The sequence below is a fragment of the Oncorhynchus nerka genome, linkage group LG2 (genome assembly GCF_034236695.1).
Source record: "Oncorhynchus nerka isolate Pitt River linkage group LG2, Oner_Uvic_2.0, whole genome shotgun sequence".
Lineage (NCBI taxonomy): Eukaryota > Metazoa > Chordata > Actinopteri > Salmoniformes > Salmonidae > Oncorhynchus > Oncorhynchus nerka.
Window position 1 is genome coordinate 16,923,639 of NC_088397.1, and position 18,458 is coordinate 16,942,096.

An 18,458-nucleotide genomic window follows, 5' to 3' on the forward strand; every position below is an offset into this window, starting at 1 on the left:
CTCCTCTCTCTCTCTCTCTCTCTCTCTCCCCACCTCTCACTCCCTCTTCTCTTATTTTTATCTCTCTCCCTCCTCCTCTCTCTGTCTCTCTCTCCCCATCTCTCACTCCCTCTTCTCTTATTGTATCTCTCTCCCTCCTCCTCTCTCTCTCCCCACCTCTCACTCCCTCTTCTCTTATTGTATCTCTCTCCCTCCTCCTCTCTCTCTCTCCCCACCTCTCACTCACTCTTCTCTTATTTTATCTCTCTCCCTCCTCCTCTCTCTCTCTCTCCCCACCTCTCACTCCCTCTTCTCTTATTTTATCTCTCTCCCTCCTCCTCTCTCTGTCTCTCTCCCCACCTCTCACTCACTCTTCTCTTATTTTATCTCTCTCCCTCCTCCTCTCTCTTTGGGATTCTAAAAAACCTCAAGCTGTGTAGCTTCCCTCCACATACCGTACATGGGTATAAAGTATGTACTGTGTGTACAGTAGGGGAGAGTGGGGTAAGTTGAGCCACCCTTGTTTCTAGGAAACCATAAACAACATGTATCATTTGACCAAATATTTAGGAAGAGGTCATCATTTCATGGAGTCTGTATAAGAAGAAACCACATGAAAAAAGTGGTAAGCAAGTTAAGTCCCCAAAAATTAAGTAAAATTAATTTATTGTGTTAGAGGTTTAATGATGTTTGTATTTAAACCAAAGTAGATATTTTGAAGATATACATCAGTTGGGGTCTCTATAAGCTTCAATATGAGGTCCTAATCCTAGCATGAAAGTGCATCCTCGTAGCTGGTTGGGCTAATATAGTCAAAATGTTTGCCTCACGGTAAGTTGAGCTAATGGTTGAGCCAATGGCAAGTCGAGCAAATTGAAGTGTTTTCTTCCCAGGCGTAATGCAAAGACATTATCGCTGAGATGAGGTACTGTAACAACAGGGCCTGGCCTATGTTAATATTGTTTCATAAAAAGTAGAACGTTTTTGTTCAGTGTTAAGCCTGTGTTAAAATATCCTTAAGATTATTAAAAGACAAAGTGATTGTGATTGTGTTTGGAAAATAAAGATAGACATGGTTTTAAAATGGTTGTGGTAATATTTAACTCAGTACAGATATTTGTAGGCAGTCCCGCAGCTCAACTTACCCCAAACCCGGGGTAGGTTGTGTCAAGAGACCACTTTTTTCAGACAACCTATGTTTTCAAAACTGTAACGTTTACATGAATTCTGATTATTCCCAGGGATACACAACATCCTGAAATATATGTAGATATCTTTGTTAGAAAGAATCCTATATTTCTCTTGACGGAGTGATGCTGAAAATTAAAAAATGGCTCAACTTACCCCATTCTCCCCTAAACAAATATATGTGTACAGTGTATGTGTAAAGATGCTACAAGTGCATATAAGGTAACTGCATCCTAAATAACACAGGGTCCATCCATCCACAGATTGATCAGTCAGTCAGTCACTCAGTCAGTCTGTCTGGCTGTCAGTCAGTCTGTCTGTCAGCAGCAAACAATTACAGCTGTAGTCCAGGTCTGGGTGACGTCTGCATTCACCGACTCATGTCTATTGGGTACATACAGTAGAGTACAGTATGGCTCAACAACGTCCACTGAAACAGAGTAAGCCACTGAGGTGGGAGACACTGCAGTGCTTTCCATGTTCTCTGCCTCCAGGGGGTGTGTTCTAATAGTGTCCTTACGTCAACCTCCGTGAAAATATCACAGCTGTCCACGAGCTTTATGGAGTTGATCCCACGTCTGAACAGTCAAAGGGTCAAGCATAACTATTTTGGGGTCACCTCCATACAATTAGGACACCTCTGACACTACAGTACATCACACTGCCCAGACAAGCCAGAGCTTCTGTAACATGCCTCCTGATGTATAGGCTGATAACTGTTCCAAATACCAATCATCAACATCACAGAAGTATGAAAAGAGAGAGACTTACCGGAGTTTCTACATGCTTCAACGGCAGCTGAGGAGTCGCCGGCTGAAGGGAGAGAGAGATGGAGATCAGGTGAGTATATACCAATCTTTGTTTCTCCTTTATCAATCCATGCAGGTTCATCTGATTCAATCACTTTGTCAAGAGAGACGAGGTCCAGACCTGGTTGTGCTACTCACCCGTGAATTAAGTGAAGCAACTGACCTCTGTCACATCGAATGGTAGAACAGAGACAGGGAAAAGAGCAAGAGAGAGAGGAAGGGAGAGAGATAGAAAGAGCGGAAGGGAGAGAGATAGAAAGAGAGGAAGGGAGAGAGATAGAAAGAGAGGAAGGGAGAGAGACAGAAAGAGAGGAAGGGAGAGAGACAGAAAGAGAGGAAGGGAGAGAGACAGAAAGAGAGGAAGGGAGAGAGATAGAAAGAGAGGAAGGGAGAGAGACAGAAAGAGAGGAAGGGAGAGAGACAGAAAGAGAGGAAGGGAGAGAGATAGAAAGAGAGGAAGGGAGAGAGATAGAAAGAGAGGAAGGGAGAGAGAGAAAGAGAGGAAGGGAGAGAGATAGATAGAAAGAGAGGAAGGGAGAGAGACAGAAAGAGAGGAAGGGAGAGAGATAGAAAGAGAGGAAGGGAGAGAGATAGAATGGAGAGAGATAGATAGAAAGAGAGGAAGGGAGAGAGACAGAAAGAGAGGAAGGGAGAGAGATAGAAAGAGAGGAAGGGAGAGAGACAGAAAGAGAGGAAGGGAGAGAGATAGAAAGAGAGGAAGGGAGAGAGACAGAAAGAGAGGAAGGGAGAGAGATAGAAAGAGAGGAAGGGAGAGAGACAGAAAGAGAGGAAGGGAGAGAGATAGAAAGAGAGGAAGGGAGAGAGATAGAAAGAGAGGAAGGGAGAGAGATAGAATGAGAGGAAGGGAGAGAGATAGATAGAAAGAGAGGAAGGGAGAGAGACAGAAAGAGAGGAAGGGAGAAAGATAGAAAGAGAGGAAGGGAGAGAGATAGAAAGAGAGGAAGGGAGAGAGATAGAAAGAGAGGAAGGGAGAGAGACAGAAAGAGAGGAAGGGAGAGAGATAGAAAGAGAGGAAGGGAGAGAGACAGAAAGAGAGGAAGGGAGAGAGATAGAAAGAGAGGAAGGGAGAGAGATAGAAAGAGAGGAAGGGAGAGAGATAGAAAGAGAGGAAGGGAGAGAGACAGAAAGAGAGGAAGGGAGAGAGACAGAAAGAGAGGAAGGGAGAGAGATAGATAGAAAGAGAGGAAGGGAGAGAGATAGAAAGAGAGGAAGGGAGAGAGACAGAAATAGAGGAAGGGAGAGAGACAGAAAGAGAGGAAGGGAGAGAGACAGAAAGAGAGGAAGGGAGAGAGATAGAAAGAGAGGAAGGAGAGAGACAGAAAGAGAGGAAGGGAGAGAGATAGAAAGAGAGAAGGGAGAGAGATAGAAAGAGAGGAAGGGAGAGAGAGAGAAAGAGAGGAAGGGAGAGAGAGAAAGAGAGGAAGGGAGAGAGATAGATAGAAAGAGAGGAAGGGAGAGAGACAGAAAGAGAGGAAGGGAGAGAGATAGAAAGAGAGGAAGGGAGAGAGATAGAAAGAGAGGAAGGGAGAGAGATAGAATGGAGAGAGATAGATAGAAAGAGAGGAAGGGAGAGAGACAGAAAGAGAGGAAGGGAGAGAGATAGAAAGAGAGGAAGGGAGAGAGACAGAAAGAGAGGAAGGGAGAGAGATAGAAAGAGAGGAAGGGAGAGAGACAGAAAGAGAGGAAGGGAGAGAGATAGATTGAGAGGAAGGGAGAGAGATAGATAGAAAGAGAGGAAGGGAGAGAGACAGAAAGAGAGGAAGGGAGAGAGATAGAAAGAGAGGAAGGAGAGAGATAGAAAGAGAGGAAGGAGAGAGATAGAAAGAGAGGAAGGGAGAGAGATAGAAGGGAGAGAGATAGATAGAAAGAGAGGAAGGGAGAGAGACAGAAAGAGAGGAAGGGAGAGAGATAGAAAGAGAGGAAGGGAGAGAGACAGAAAGAGAGGAAGGAGAGAGAGATAGAAAGAGAGGAAGGGAGAGAGATAGAAAGAGAGGAAGGGAGAGAGACAGAAAGAGAGAAGGGAGAGAGATAGATAGAAAGAGAGGAAGGGAGAGAGATAGAAAGAGAGGAAGGAGAGAGACAGAAAGAGAGGAAGGGAGAGAGACAGAAAGAGAGGAAGGGAGAGAGACAGAAAGAGAGGAAGGGAGAGAGATAGAAAGAGGAAGGGAGAGAGACAGAAAGAGAGGAAGGGAGAGAGATAGAAAGAGAGGAAGGGAGAGAGATAGAAAGAGAGGAAGGGAGAGAGATAGAAAGAGAGGAAGGGAGAGAGATAGAAAGAGAGGAAGGGAGAGAGATAGAATGGAGAGAGATAGATAGAAAGAGAGGAAGGGAGAGAGATAGAAAGAGAGGAAGGAGAGAGACAGAAAGAGAGGAAGGGGAGAGAGACAGAAAGAGAGGAAGGGAGAGAGATAGATAGAAAGAGAGGAAGGGAGAGAGATAGAAAGAGAGGAAGGGAGAGAGATAGAATGGAGAGAGATAGATAGAAAGAGAGGAAGGGAGAGAGACAGAAAGAGAGGAAGGGAGAGAGATAGAAAGAGAGGAAGAGAGAGAGACAGAAAGAGAGGAAGGGAGAGAGATAGAAAGAGAGGAAGGGAGAGAGACAGAAAGAGAGGAAGGGAGAGAGATAGATTGAGAGGAAGGGAGAGAGATAGATAGAAAGAGAGGAAGGGAGAGAGACAGAAAGAGAGGAAGGGAGAGAGATAGAAAGAGAGGAAGGGAGAGAGATAGAAAGAGAGGAAGGGAGAGAGATAGAAAGAGAGGAAGGGAGAGAGATAGAAGGGAGAGAGATAGATAGAAAGAGAGGAAGGGAGAGAGACAGAAAGAGAGGAAGGGAGAGAGATAGAAAGAGAGGAAGGGAGAGAGACAGAAAGAGAGGAAGGGAGAGAGATAGAAAGAGAGGAAGGGAGAGAGATAGAAAGAGAGGAAGGGAGAGAGATAGAAAGAGAGGAAGGGAGAGAGACAGAAAGAGAGGAAGGGAGAGAGATAGATAGAAAGAGAGGAAGGGAGAGAGATAGAAAGAGAGGAAGGGAGAGAGACAGAAAGAGAGGAAGGGAGAGAGACAGAAAGAGAGGAAGGGAGAGAGATAGAAAGAGAGGAAGGGAGAGAGACAGAAAGAGAGGAAGGGAGAGAGATAGAAAGAGAGGATGGGAGAAAAGAAAAGCAGCTGTGAAGGTTCTTTTATAGAACTCTCTCCTCCCTGAACACTGTTAATGATCCACCTGAGACACATCGCCATTCCATTAACCCTGAGAGGAGAACATGAGGGCCTTGGGCCTGCTCACACACACACACACAGACACACACACACACACACAGACACGCACACACGCACGCACGCACGCACACACACACACACACAGACATGCACACATGCACGCATGCACACATGCACGCACACACACAATCCCTGCTAACACGTACATCATTTGTTGCTGTGTGTGTGCATCAGTTTAAGTGTGTGTGTGTGTGTGTTTCTGTAGAAGCATCAAGTATCAGTAAACAGTGTGTGTGTGCGTGTGTGTGTGTGCGCGTGTGCATCATCAAACAGTGTGTGTGTGTAGATGCATCAGTAAACAGTGTGTGTAGATGCATCAGTAAACAGTGTGTGTGTAGATGCATCAGTAAACAGTGTGTGTAGATGCATCAGTAAACAGTGTGTGTAGATGCATCAGTAAACAGTGTGTGTGTGTAGATGCATCAGTAAACAGTGTGTGTAGAATGCATCAGTAAACAGTGTGTGTAGATGCATCAGTAAACAGTGTGTGTAGATGCATCAGTAAACAGTGTGTGTGTGTAGAAGCATCAGTAAACAGTGTGTGTGTGTAGAAGCATCAGTAAACAGTTTGTGTGTAGATGCATCAGTAAACAGTGTGTGTGTGTAGATGCATCAGTAAACAGTGTGTGTGTAGATGCATCAGTAAACAGTGTGTGTGTAGATGCATCAGTAAACAGTGTGTGTGTAGATGCATCAGTAAACAGTGTGTGTGTAGATGCATCAGTAAACAGTGTGTGTGTGTAGATGCATCAGTAAACAGTGTGTGTGTACAAGCATCAGTAAACAGTGTGTGTGTGTAGATGCATCAGTAAACAGTGTGTGTGTAGATGCATCAGTAAACAGTGTGTGTGTAGATGCATCAGTAAACAGTGTGTGTAGATGCATCAGTAAACAGTGTGTGTGTGTAGATGCATCAGTAAACAGTGTGTGTGTAGATGCATCAGTAAACAGTGTGTGTGTAGATGCATCAGTAAACAGTGTGTGTGTAGATGCATCAGTAAACAGTGTGTGTGTAGATGCATCAGTAAACAGTGTGTGTGTGTAGATGCATCAGTAAACAGTGTGTGTGTAGATGCATCAGTAAACAGTGTGTGTAGATGCATCAGTAAACAGTGTGTGTGTAGAAGCATCAGTAAACAGTGTGTGTGTGTAGATGCATCAGTAAACAGTGTGTGTGTAGATGCATCATTAAACAGTGTGTTTAAGTCAATATTGAAACAGGGAGATTGATAGCAGTTAACTCTCCATCAGTCTAACATGCTCCTCATAGGAGTGGGCATCAGGACATGATGATGAAAACATAAAAACCCACTCCAAACCATTGAAATGAGCAGGTTTATTGAGTGTTTACATTTGTATCATGTCTTATGGTGTCCCACTCTCATAGCTACAGAACTATCTTTAGGGAAAGCATGCTACCATGCTAAAAAGGCATGGGAGGGAAAAAATGCAATAGGCTCAAAATAAACATCTGTAGCACTGTTTTAAAAGCCATGGGAGTCAAAACAGACACAGTCCACAGGGAATCAGCACAAATGTGTGGATGTGGACTGTTTGGATTAGTAGAACATTCGGTCGTGACCAGGGGTTGGGGTCAATTCCTTTTCAAGTCAGTCAATTCAGAAAGTCAACAGAAATGCCAGTTCTAATTCCCAGCGCTTCTCTGGGAGACCAAAATGGAATTAGAATTTCTACATTTCAGTTTACTTCCTGCACTGAAATGGAATTGACCCCCTCACCATGGCACTCAAAGTGGCTTAATGCAGAAACGGTTTGTCATGAAGTCAAAGCACCAGACTATTTTTTGCCTCCCTGACGCAAGACAAGGTGCTGTGGACTAGAGCACCCTCTAGGGGACAAAAAGTAGCATTACACCGCTTTTTATTTCTCTCATCTCACCCAAGGAGGATCAGTGGACGGCTAAAGGAGGGAGGGAAGGAAGGAAGGACAGAGGGAAGGAAGCCATTCAAGACATTTCAATACTATACAGACATAGCCCCTAGAATAGAGTTGAACATGAACTTCTGACCCTGTGAGTGATTATTCTCAGAACAATCCCAGGACGCCACATAGATGTGAGTGAGGAGAACCTGGGGTCACAACTCTGTTTGGTGTACCTTCACACATCATACGTTAATAACACACACACACTTTAACCGACAGATGGGGGTATTCCATTACTATAGACTGTCAGAAGAATAACACAAATACTGAGAAACCACTCTGTATGTGACTCTGTGTAGAGATTACCCCCTAACCAGCCACTCTGTATGTGACCCTGTGTAGAGATTACCCCCTAACCAACCACTCTGTATGTGACTCTGTGTAGAGATTACCCCCTAACCAACCACTCTGTATGTGACCCTGTGTAGAGATTACCCCTAACCAACCACTCTGTATGTGACCCTGTGTAGAGATTACCCCCTAACCAACCATTCTGTATGTGACCCTGTGTAGAGATTACCCCCTAACCAGCCACTCTGTATGTGACCCTGTGTAGAGATTACCCCCTAATCAACCACTCTGTATGTGACCCTGTGTAGAGATTACCCCCTAACCAACCACTCTGTATGTGACCCTGTATAGAGATGACCCCCTAACCAACCACTCTGTATGTGACCCTGTGTAGAGATTACCCCCTAACCAACCACTCTGTATGTGACCCTGTGTAGAGATTATCCCCTAACCAACCACTCTGTATGTGACCCTGTGTAGAGATTACACCCTAACCAACCACTCTGTATGTGACCCTGTGTAGAGATTACCCCCTAACCAACCACTCTGTATGTGACCCTGTGTAGAGATTACCCCCTAACCAACCACTCTGTATGTGACCCTGTGTAGAGATTACACCCTAACTAACCACTCTGTATGTGACCCTGTGTAGAGATTACCCCCTAACCAACCACTCTGTATGTGACCCTGTGTAGAGATTACCCCCTAACCAACCACTCTGTATGTGACCCTGTGTAGAGATTACACCCTAACCAACCACTCTGTATGTGACCCCTTATAGAGATTACCCCCTAACCAACCACTCTGTATGTGACCCCTTATAGAGATTACCCCCTAACCAACCACTCTGTATGTGACCCCTTATAGAGATTACCCCCTAACCAACCACTCTGTATGTGACCCCTTATAGAGATTACCCCCTAACCAACCACTCTGCATGTGACCCTGTGTAGAGATTACACCCTAACCAACCACTCTGTATGTGACCCCTTATAGAGATTACCCCCTAACCAACCACTCTGTATGTGACCCTGTGTAGAGATTACCCCCTAACCAACCACTCTGTATGTGACCCTGTGTAGAGATTACCCCCTATCCAACCACTCTGTATGTGACCCTGTGTAGAGATTACCGCCTAACCAACCACTCTGTATGTGACCCTGTTTAGAGATTAACCCCTAACCAACCACTCTGTATGTGACCCTGTATAGAGATTACCCCCTAACCAACCACTCTGTATGTGACCCTGTGTAGAGATTACCCCCTAACCAACCACTCTGTATGTGACCCTGTATAGAGATTACCCCCTAACCAACCACTCTGTATGTGACTCTGTGTAGAGATTACCCCCTAACCAACCACTCTGTATGTGACCCTGTGTAGAGATTACCCCCTAACCAACCACTCTGTATGTGATCCTGTGTAGAGATTACCGCCTAACCAACCACTCTGTATGTGACCCTGTGTAGAGATTACCCCCTAACCAACCACTCTGTATGTGACCCTGTATAGAGATTACCCCCTAACCAACCACTCTGTATGTGACCCTGTGTAGAGATTACCCCCTAACCAGCCACTCTGTATGTGACCCTGTGTAGAGATTACCCCCTAACCAACCACTCTGTATGTGACCCTGTGTAGAGATTACCCCCTAACCAACCACTCTGTATGTGACCCTGTGTAGAGATTACCCCTAACCAACCACTCTCTATGTGACCCTGTGTAGAGATTACCCCTAACCAACCACTCTGTATGTGACCCTGTGTAGAGATTACCCCTAACCAACCACTCTGTATGTGACCCTGTGTAGAGATTACCCCTAACCAACCACTCTGTATGTGACCCTGTATAGAGATTACCCCTAACCAACCACTCTGTATGTGACCCTGTGTAGAGATTACCCCTAACCAACCACTCTGTATGTGACCCTGTATAGAGATTACACCCTAACCAACCACTCTGTATGTGACCCTGTGTAGAGATTACCCCTAACCAACCACTCTGTATGTGACCCTGTGTAGAGATTACCCCTAACCAACCACTCTGTATGTGACCCTGTGTAGAGATTACACCCTAACCAACCACTCTGTATGTGACCCCTTATAGAGATTACCCCCTAACCAACCACTCTGTATGTGACCCTGTGTAGAGATTACCCCCTAACCAACCACTCTGTATGTGACCCCTTATAGAGATTACCCCCTAACCAACCACTCTGTATGTGACCCCTTATAGAGATTACCCCCTAACCAACCACTCTGTATGTGACCCCTTATAGAGATTACCCCCTAACCAACCACTCTGCATGTGACCCTGTGTAGAGATTACACCCTAACCAACCACTCTGTATGTGACCCTGTGTAGAGATTACCCCCTAACCAACCACTCTGTATGTGACCCTGTGTAGAGATTACCGCCTAACCAACCACTCTGTATGTGACCCTGTTTAGAGATTAACCCCTAACCAACCACTCTGTATGTGACCCTGTATAGAGATTACCCCTAACCAACCACTCTGTATGTGACCCTGTGTAGAGATTACCCCTAACCAACCACTCTGTATGTGACCCTGTATAGAGATTACCCCTAACCAACCACTCTGTATGTGACTCTGTGTAGAGATTACCCCCAACCAACCACTCTGTATGTGACCCTGTGTAGAGATTACCCCTAACCAACCACTCTGTATGTGATCCTGTGTAGAGATTACCGCCTAACCAACCACTCTGTATGTGACCCTGTGTAGAGATTACCCCTAACCAACCACTCTGTATGTGACCCTGTATAGAGATTACCCCCTAACCAACCACTCTGTATGTGACCCTGTGTAGAGATTACCCCCTAACCAGCCACTCTGTATGTGACCCTGTGTAGAGATTACCCCCTAACCAACCACTCTCTATGTGACCCTGTGTAGAGATTACCCCCTAACCAACCACTCTGTATGTGACCCTGTGTAGAGATTACCCCCTAACCAACCACTCTGTATGTGACCCTGTGTAGAGATTACCCCCTAACCAACCACTCTGTATGTGACCCTGTATAGAGATTACCCCCTAACCAACCACTCTGTATGTGACCCTGTGTAGAGATTACCCCCTAACCAACCACTCTGTATGTGACCCTGTATAGAGATTACACCCTAACCAACCACTCTGTATGTGACCCTGTGTAGAGATTACCCCCTAACCAACCACTCTGTATGTGACCCTGTGTAGAGATTACCCCCTAACCAACCACTCTGTATGTGACCCTGTGTAGAGATTACACCCTAACCAACCACTCTGTATGTGACCCCTTATAGAGATTACCCCCTAACCAACCACTCTGTATGTGACCCTGTGTAGAGATTACCCCTAACCAACCACTCTGTATGTGACCCCTTATAGAGATTACCCCTAACCAACCACTCTGTATGTGACCCCTTATAGAGATTACCCCCTAACCAACCACTCTGTATGTGACCCCTTATAGAGATTACCCCCTAACCAACAACTCTGCATGTGACCCTGTGTAGAGATTACACCCTAACCAACCACTCTGTATGTGACCCTTTATAGAGATTACCCCCTAACCAACCACTCTGTATGTGACCCTGTGTAGAGATTACCCCCTAACCAACCACTCTGTATGTGACCCTGTGTAGAGATTACCCCCTAACCAACCACTCTGTATGTGACCCTGTGTAGAGATTACCGCCTAACCAACCACTCTGTATGTGACCCTGTTTAGAGATTACCCCCTAACCAACCACTCTGTATGTGACCCTGTATAGAGATTACCCCCTAACCAACCACTCTGTATGTGACCCTGTGTAGAGATTACCCCCTAACCAACCACTCTGTATGTGACCCTGTATAGAGATTACCCCCTAACCAACCACTCTGTATGTGACTCTGTGTAGAGATTACCCCCTAACCAACCACTCTGTATGTGACCCTGTGTAGAGATTACCCCCTAACCAACCACTCTGTATGTGACCCTGTGTAGAGATTACCCCCTAACCAACCACTCTGTATGTGATCCTGTGTAGAGATTACCCCCTAACCAACCACTCTGTATGTGATCCTGTGTAGAGATTACCCCCTAACCAACCACTCTGTATGTGACCCTGTTTAGAGATTACCGCCTAACCAACCACTCTGTATGTGACCCTGTATAGAGATTACCCCTAACCAACCACTCTGTATGTGACCCTGTATAGAGATTACCCCTAACCAACCACTCTGTATGTGACCCTGTGTAGAGATTACCCCTAACCAACCACTCTGTATGTGACCCTGTATAGAGATTACCCCTAACCAACCACTCTGTATGTGACCCTGTGTAGAGATTACCCCCTAACCAGCCACTCTGTATGTGACCCTGTGTAGAGATTACCCCCTAACCAACCACTCTGTATGTGACCCTGTGTAGAGATTACCCCCTAACCAACCACTCTGTATGTGACCCTGTGTAGAGATTACCCCCTAACCAACCACTCTGTATGTGACCCTGTGTAGAGATTACCCCTAACCAACCACTCTGTATGTGACCCTGTGTAGAGATTACCCCTAACCAACCACTCTGTATGTGACCCTGTGTAGAGATTACCCCTAACCAACCACTCTGTATGTGACCCTGTATAGAGATTACCCCTAACCAACCACTCTGTATGTGACCCTGTATAGAGATTACCCCTAACCAACCACTCTGTATGTGACCCTGTGTAGAGATTACCCCTAACCAACCACTCTGTATGTGACCCTGTGTAGAGATTACTGCCTAACCAACCACTCTGTATGTGACCCTGTGTAGAGATTACCCCCTAACCAACCACTCTGTATGTGACCCTGTATAGAGATTACCGCCTAACCAACCACTCTGTATGTGACCCTGTATAGAGATTACCCCCTAACCAACCACTCTGTATGTGACCCTGTGTAGAGATTACCCCCCAACCAACCACTCTGTATGTAACCCTGTATAGAGATTAGCCCCTAACCAACCACTCTGTATGTGACCCTGTGTAGAGATTACCCCTAACCAACCACTCTGTATGTGACCCTATATAGAGATTAGCCCCTAACCAACCACTCTGTATGTGCCCCTGTGTAGAGATTACCCCTAACCAACCACTCTGTATGTGACCCTGTATAGAGATTACCGCCTAACCAACCACTCTGTATGTGACCCTGTATAGAGATTACCCCTAACCAACCACTCTGTATGTGACCCTGTGTAGAGATTACACCCTAACCAACCACTCTGTATGTGACTCTGTATAGAGATTACCCCTAACCAACCACTCTGTATGTGACCCTGTATAGAGATTACCCCTAACCAAACAATCTGTATGTGACTCTGTATAGAGATTACCCCTAACCAACAACTCTGTATGTGATCCTGTATAGAGATTAGCCCCTAACCAACCACTCTGTATGTGATCCTGTATAGAGATTACCCCCTAACCAACCACTCTGTATGTGACCCTGTGTAGAGATTACCCCTAACCAACCACTCTGTATGTGACCCTGTATAGAGATTACCCCCTAACCAAACACTCTGTATGTGACCCTGTATAGAGATTACCCCCTAACCAACCACTCTGTATGTGACCCTGTTTAGAGATTAGCCCCTAACCAACCACTCTGTATGTGACCCTGTATAGAGATTACCCCCTAACCAACCACTCTGTATGTGACCCTGTGTAGAGATTACCCCCTAACCAACCACTCTGTATGTGATCCTGTGTAGAGATTACCCCCTAACCAACCACTCTGTATGTGATCCTGTGTAGAGATTACCCCCTAACCAACCACTCTGTATGTGACCCTGTTTAGAGATTACCGCCTAACCAACCACTCTGTATGTGACCCTGTATAGAGATTACCCCCTAACCAACCACTCTGTATGTGACCCTGTATAGAGATTACCCCCTAACCAACCACTCTGTATGTGACCCTGTGTAGAGATTACCCCCTAACCAACCACTCTGTATGTGACCCTGTATAGAGATTACCCCCTAACCAACCACTCTGTATGTGACCCTGTGTAGAGATTACCCCCTAACCAGCCACTCTGTATGTGACCCTGTGTAGAGATTACCCCCTAACCAACCACTCTGTATGTGACCCTGTGTAGAGATTACCCCCTAACCAACCACTCTGTATGTGACCCTGTGTAGAGATTACCCCTAACCAACCACTCTGTATGTGACCCTGTGTAGAGATTACCCCTAACCAACCACTCTGTATGTGACCCTGTGTAGAGATTACCCCTAACCAACCACTCTGTATGTGACCCTGTGTAGAGATTACCCCTAACCAACCACTCTGTATGTGACCCTGTGTAGAGATTACCCCTAACCAACCACTCTGTATGTGACCCTGTGTAGAGATTACCCCTAACCAACCACTCTGTATGTGACCCTGTATAGAGATTACCCCCTAACCAACCACTCTGTATGTGACCCTGTATAGAGATTACCCCTAACCAACCACTCTGTATGTGACCCTGTGTAGAGATTACCCCTAACCAACCACTCTGTATGTGACCCTGTGTAGAGATTACCCCCTAACCAACCACTCTGTATGTGACCCTGTGTAGAGATTACACCCTAACCAACCACTCTGTATGTGACCCTGTGTAGAGATTACCCCCTAACCAACCACTCTGTATGTGACCCTGTGTAGAGATTACACCCTAACCAACCACTCTGTATGTGACCCTGTATAGAGATTACCGCCTAACCAACCACTCTGTATGTGACCCTGTGTAGAGATTACCCCCTAACCAACCACTCTGTATGTGACCCTGTGTAGAGATTACCCCCTAACCAACCACTCTGTATGTGACCCTGTGTAGAGATTACTGCCTAACCAACCACTCTGTATGTGACCCTGTGTAGAGATTACCCCCTAACCAACCACTCTGTATGTGACCCTGTATAGAGATTACCGCCTAACCAACCACTCTGTATGTGACCCTGTATAGAGATTACCCCCTAACCAACCACTCTGTATGTGACCCTGTGTAGAGATTACCCCCCAACCAACCACTCTGTATGTAACCCTGTATAGAGATTAGCCCCTAACCAACCACTCTGTATGTGACCCTGTGTAGAGATTACCCCTTAACCAACCACTCTGTATGTGACCCTATATAGAGATTAGCCCCTAACCAACCACTCTGTATGTGCCCCTGTGTAGAGATTACCCCCTAACCAACCACTCTGTATGTGACCCTGTATAGAGATTACCGCCTAACCAACCACTCTGTATGTGACCCTGTATAGAGATTACCCCCTAACCAACCACTCTGTATGTGACCCTGTGTAGAGATTACACCCTAACCAACCACTCTGTATGTGACCCTGTGTAGAGATTACCCCCTAACCAACCACTCTGTATGTGACCCTGTATAGAGATTACCCCCTAACCAACCACTCTGTATGTGACCCTGTGTAGAGATTACACCCTAACCAACCACTCTGTATGTGACCCTGTGTAGAGATTACCCCCTAACCAACCACTCTGTATGTGACCCTGTGTAGAGATTACCCCCTAACCAACCACTCTGTATGTGACCCTGTGTAGAGATTACTGCCTAACCAACCACTCTGTATGTGACCCTGTGTAGAGATTACCCCCTAACCAACCACTCTGTATGTGACCCTGTATAGAGATTACCGCCTAACCAACCACTCTGTATGTGACCCTGTATAGAGATTACCCCCTAACCAACCACTCTGTATGTGACCCTGTATAGAGATTACCCCCTAACCAACCACTCTGTATGTGACCCTGTGTAGAGATTACACCCTAACCAACCACTCTGTATGTGACTCTGTATAGAGATTACCCCCTAACCAACCACTCTGTATGTGACCCTGTATAGAGATTACCCCCTAACCAAACAATCTGTATGTGACTCTGTATAGAGATTACCCCCTAACCAACAACTCTGTATGTGATCCTGTATAGAGATTAGCCCCTAACCAACCACTCTGTATGTGATCCTGTATAGAGATTACCCCCTAACCAACCACTCTGTATGTGACCCTGTGTAGAGATTACCCCCTAACCAACCACTCTGTATGTGACCCTGTATAGAGATTATCCCCTAACCAAACACTCTGTATGTGACCCTGTATAGAGATTACCCCCTAACCAACCACTCTGTATGTGACCCTGTTTAGAGATTACCCCCTAACCAACCACTCTGTATGTGACCCTGTATAGAGATTACCGCCTAACCAACCACTCTGTATGTGACCCTGTATAGAGATTACCCCCTAACCAACCACTCTGTATGTGACCCTGTATAGAGATTACCCCTAACCAACCACTCTGTATGTGACCCTGTGTAGAGATTACCCCTAACCAACCACTCTGTATGTGACCCTGTATAGAGATTACCGCCTAACCAACCACTCTGTATGTGACCCTGTGTAGAGATTACCCCTAACCAACCACTCTGTATGTGACCCTGTGTAGAGATTACCCCCTAACCAACCACTCTGTATGTGACCCTGTGTAGAGATTACTGCCTAACCAACCACTCTGTATGTGACCCTGTGTAGAGATTACCCCCTAACCAACCACTCTGTATGTGACCCTGTATAGAGATTACCGCCTAACCAACCACTCTGTATGTGACCCTGTATAGAGATTACCCCCTAACCAACCACTCTGTATGTGACCCTGTGTAGAGATTACCCCCCAACCAACCACTCTGTATGTAACCCTGTATAGAGATTAGCCCCTAACCAACCACTCTGTATGTGACCCTGTGTAGAGATTACCCCCTAACCAACCACTCTGTATGTGACCCTATATAGAGATTAGCCCCTAACCAACCACTCTGTATGTGCCCCTGTGTAGAGATTACCCCCTAACCAACCACTCTGTATGTGACCCTGTATAGAGATTACCGCCTAACCAACCACTCTGTATGTGACCCTGTATAGAGATTACCCCCTAACCAACCACTCTGTATGTGACCCTGTGTAGAGATTACACCCTAACCAACCACTCTGTATGTGACTCTGTATAGAGATTACCCCCTAACCAACCACTCTGTATGTGACCCTGTATAGAGATTACCCCCTAACCAAACAATCTGTATGTGACTCTGTATAGAGATTACCCCCTAACCAACAACTCTGTATGTGATCCTGTATAGAGATTAGCCCCTAACCAACCACTCTGTATGTGATCCTGTATAGAGATTACCCCCTAACCAACCACTCTGTATGTGACCCTGTGTAGAGATTACCCCCTAACCAACCACTCTGTATGTGACCCTGTATAGAGATTACCCCCTAACCAAACACTCTGTATGTGACCCTGTATAGAGATTACCCCCTAACCAACCACTCTGTATGTGACCCTGTATAGAGATTACCGCCTAACCAACCACTCTGTATGTGACCCTGTATAGAGATTACCCCCTAACCAACCACTCTGTATGTGACCCTGTATAGAGATTACCCCCTAACCAACCACTCTGTATGTGACCCTGTGTAGAGATTACCCCCTAACCAACCACTCTGTATGTGACCCTGTATAGAGATTACCGCCTAACCAACCACTCTGTATGTGACCCTGTGTAGAGATTACCCCCTAACCAACCACTCTGTATGTGACCCTGTGTAGAGATTACCCCCTAACCAACCACTCTGTATGTGACCCTGTGTAGAGATTACTGCCTAACCAACCACTCTGTATGTGACCCTGTGTAGAGATTACCCCCTAACCAACCACTCTGTATGTGACCCTGTATAGAGATTACCGCCTAACCAACCACTCTGTATGTGACCCTGTATAGAGATTACCCCCTAACCAACCACTCTGTATGTGACCCTGTGTAGAGATTACCCCCCAACCAACCACTCTGTATGTAACCCTGTATAGAGATTAGCCCCTAACCAACCACTCTGTATGTGACCCTGTGTAGAGATTACCCCCTAACCAACCACTCTGTATGTGACCCTATATAGAGATTAGCCCCTAACCAACCACTCTGTATGTGCCCCTGTGTAGAGATTACCCCTAACCAACCACTCTGTATGTGACCCTGTATAGAGATTACCGCCTAACCAACCACTCTGTATGTGACCCTGTATAGAGATTACCCCTAACCAACCACTCTGTATGTGACCCTGTGTAGAGATTACACCCTAACCAACCACTCTGTATGTGACTCTGTATAGAGATTACCCCTAACCAACCACTCTGTATGTGACCCTGTATAGAGATTACCCCTAACCAAACAATCTGTATGTGACTCTGTATAGAGATTACCCCTAACCAACAACTCTGTATGTGATCCTGTATAGAGATTAGCCCCTAACCAACCACTCTGTATGTGATCCTGTATAGAGATTACCCCCTAACCAACCACTCTGTATGTGACCCTGTGTAGAGATTACCCCCTAACCAACCACTCTGTATGTGACCCTGTTTAGAGATTACCCCCTAACCAACCACTCTGTATGTGACCCTGTGTAGAGATTACCCCCTAACCAACCACTCTGTATGTGACCCTGTGTAGAGATTACACCCTAACCAACCACTCTGTATGTGACTCTGTATAGAGATTACACCCTAACCAACCACTCTGTATTTGACTCTGTATAGAGATTACCCCCTAACCAACCACTCTGTATGTGACCCTGTATAGAGATTACCCCCTAACCAACCACTCTGTATGTGACCCTGTGTAGAGATTACACCCTAACCAACCACTCTGTATGTGACCCTGTATAGAGATTAGCCCCTAACCAACCACTCTGTATGTGACCCTGTGTAGAGATTACCCCTAACCAACCACTCTGTATGTGACCCTGTATAGAGATTACCCCCTAACCAACCACTCTGTATGTGACCCTGTGTAGAGATTACACCCTAACCAACCACTCTGTATGTGACCCTGTATAGAGATTACCCCCTAACCAACCACTCTGTATG

At 45.9% G+C, this 18,458-nt stretch overlaps 1 protein-coding gene across 13 annotated transcripts in view; it reads right to left on the bottom strand.

Annotated features, from left to right (window-relative positions):
- LOC115127784 (tensin-1-like) overlaps nt 1–18,458 on the bottom strand; it is a 233,616-nt gene that overhangs the window by 66,986 nt on the left and 148,172 nt on the right. For all 13 annotated transcript variants that reach the window (XM_065023791.1, XM_065023840.1, XM_065023798.1 and 10 more), the window contains one exon: nt 1,939–1,980. In XM_065023791.1, the coding sequence (XP_064879863.1) occupies nt 1,939–1,980 (42 nt within the window). The remainder of the gene's footprint in view (nt 1–1,938; nt 1,981–18,458) is intronic.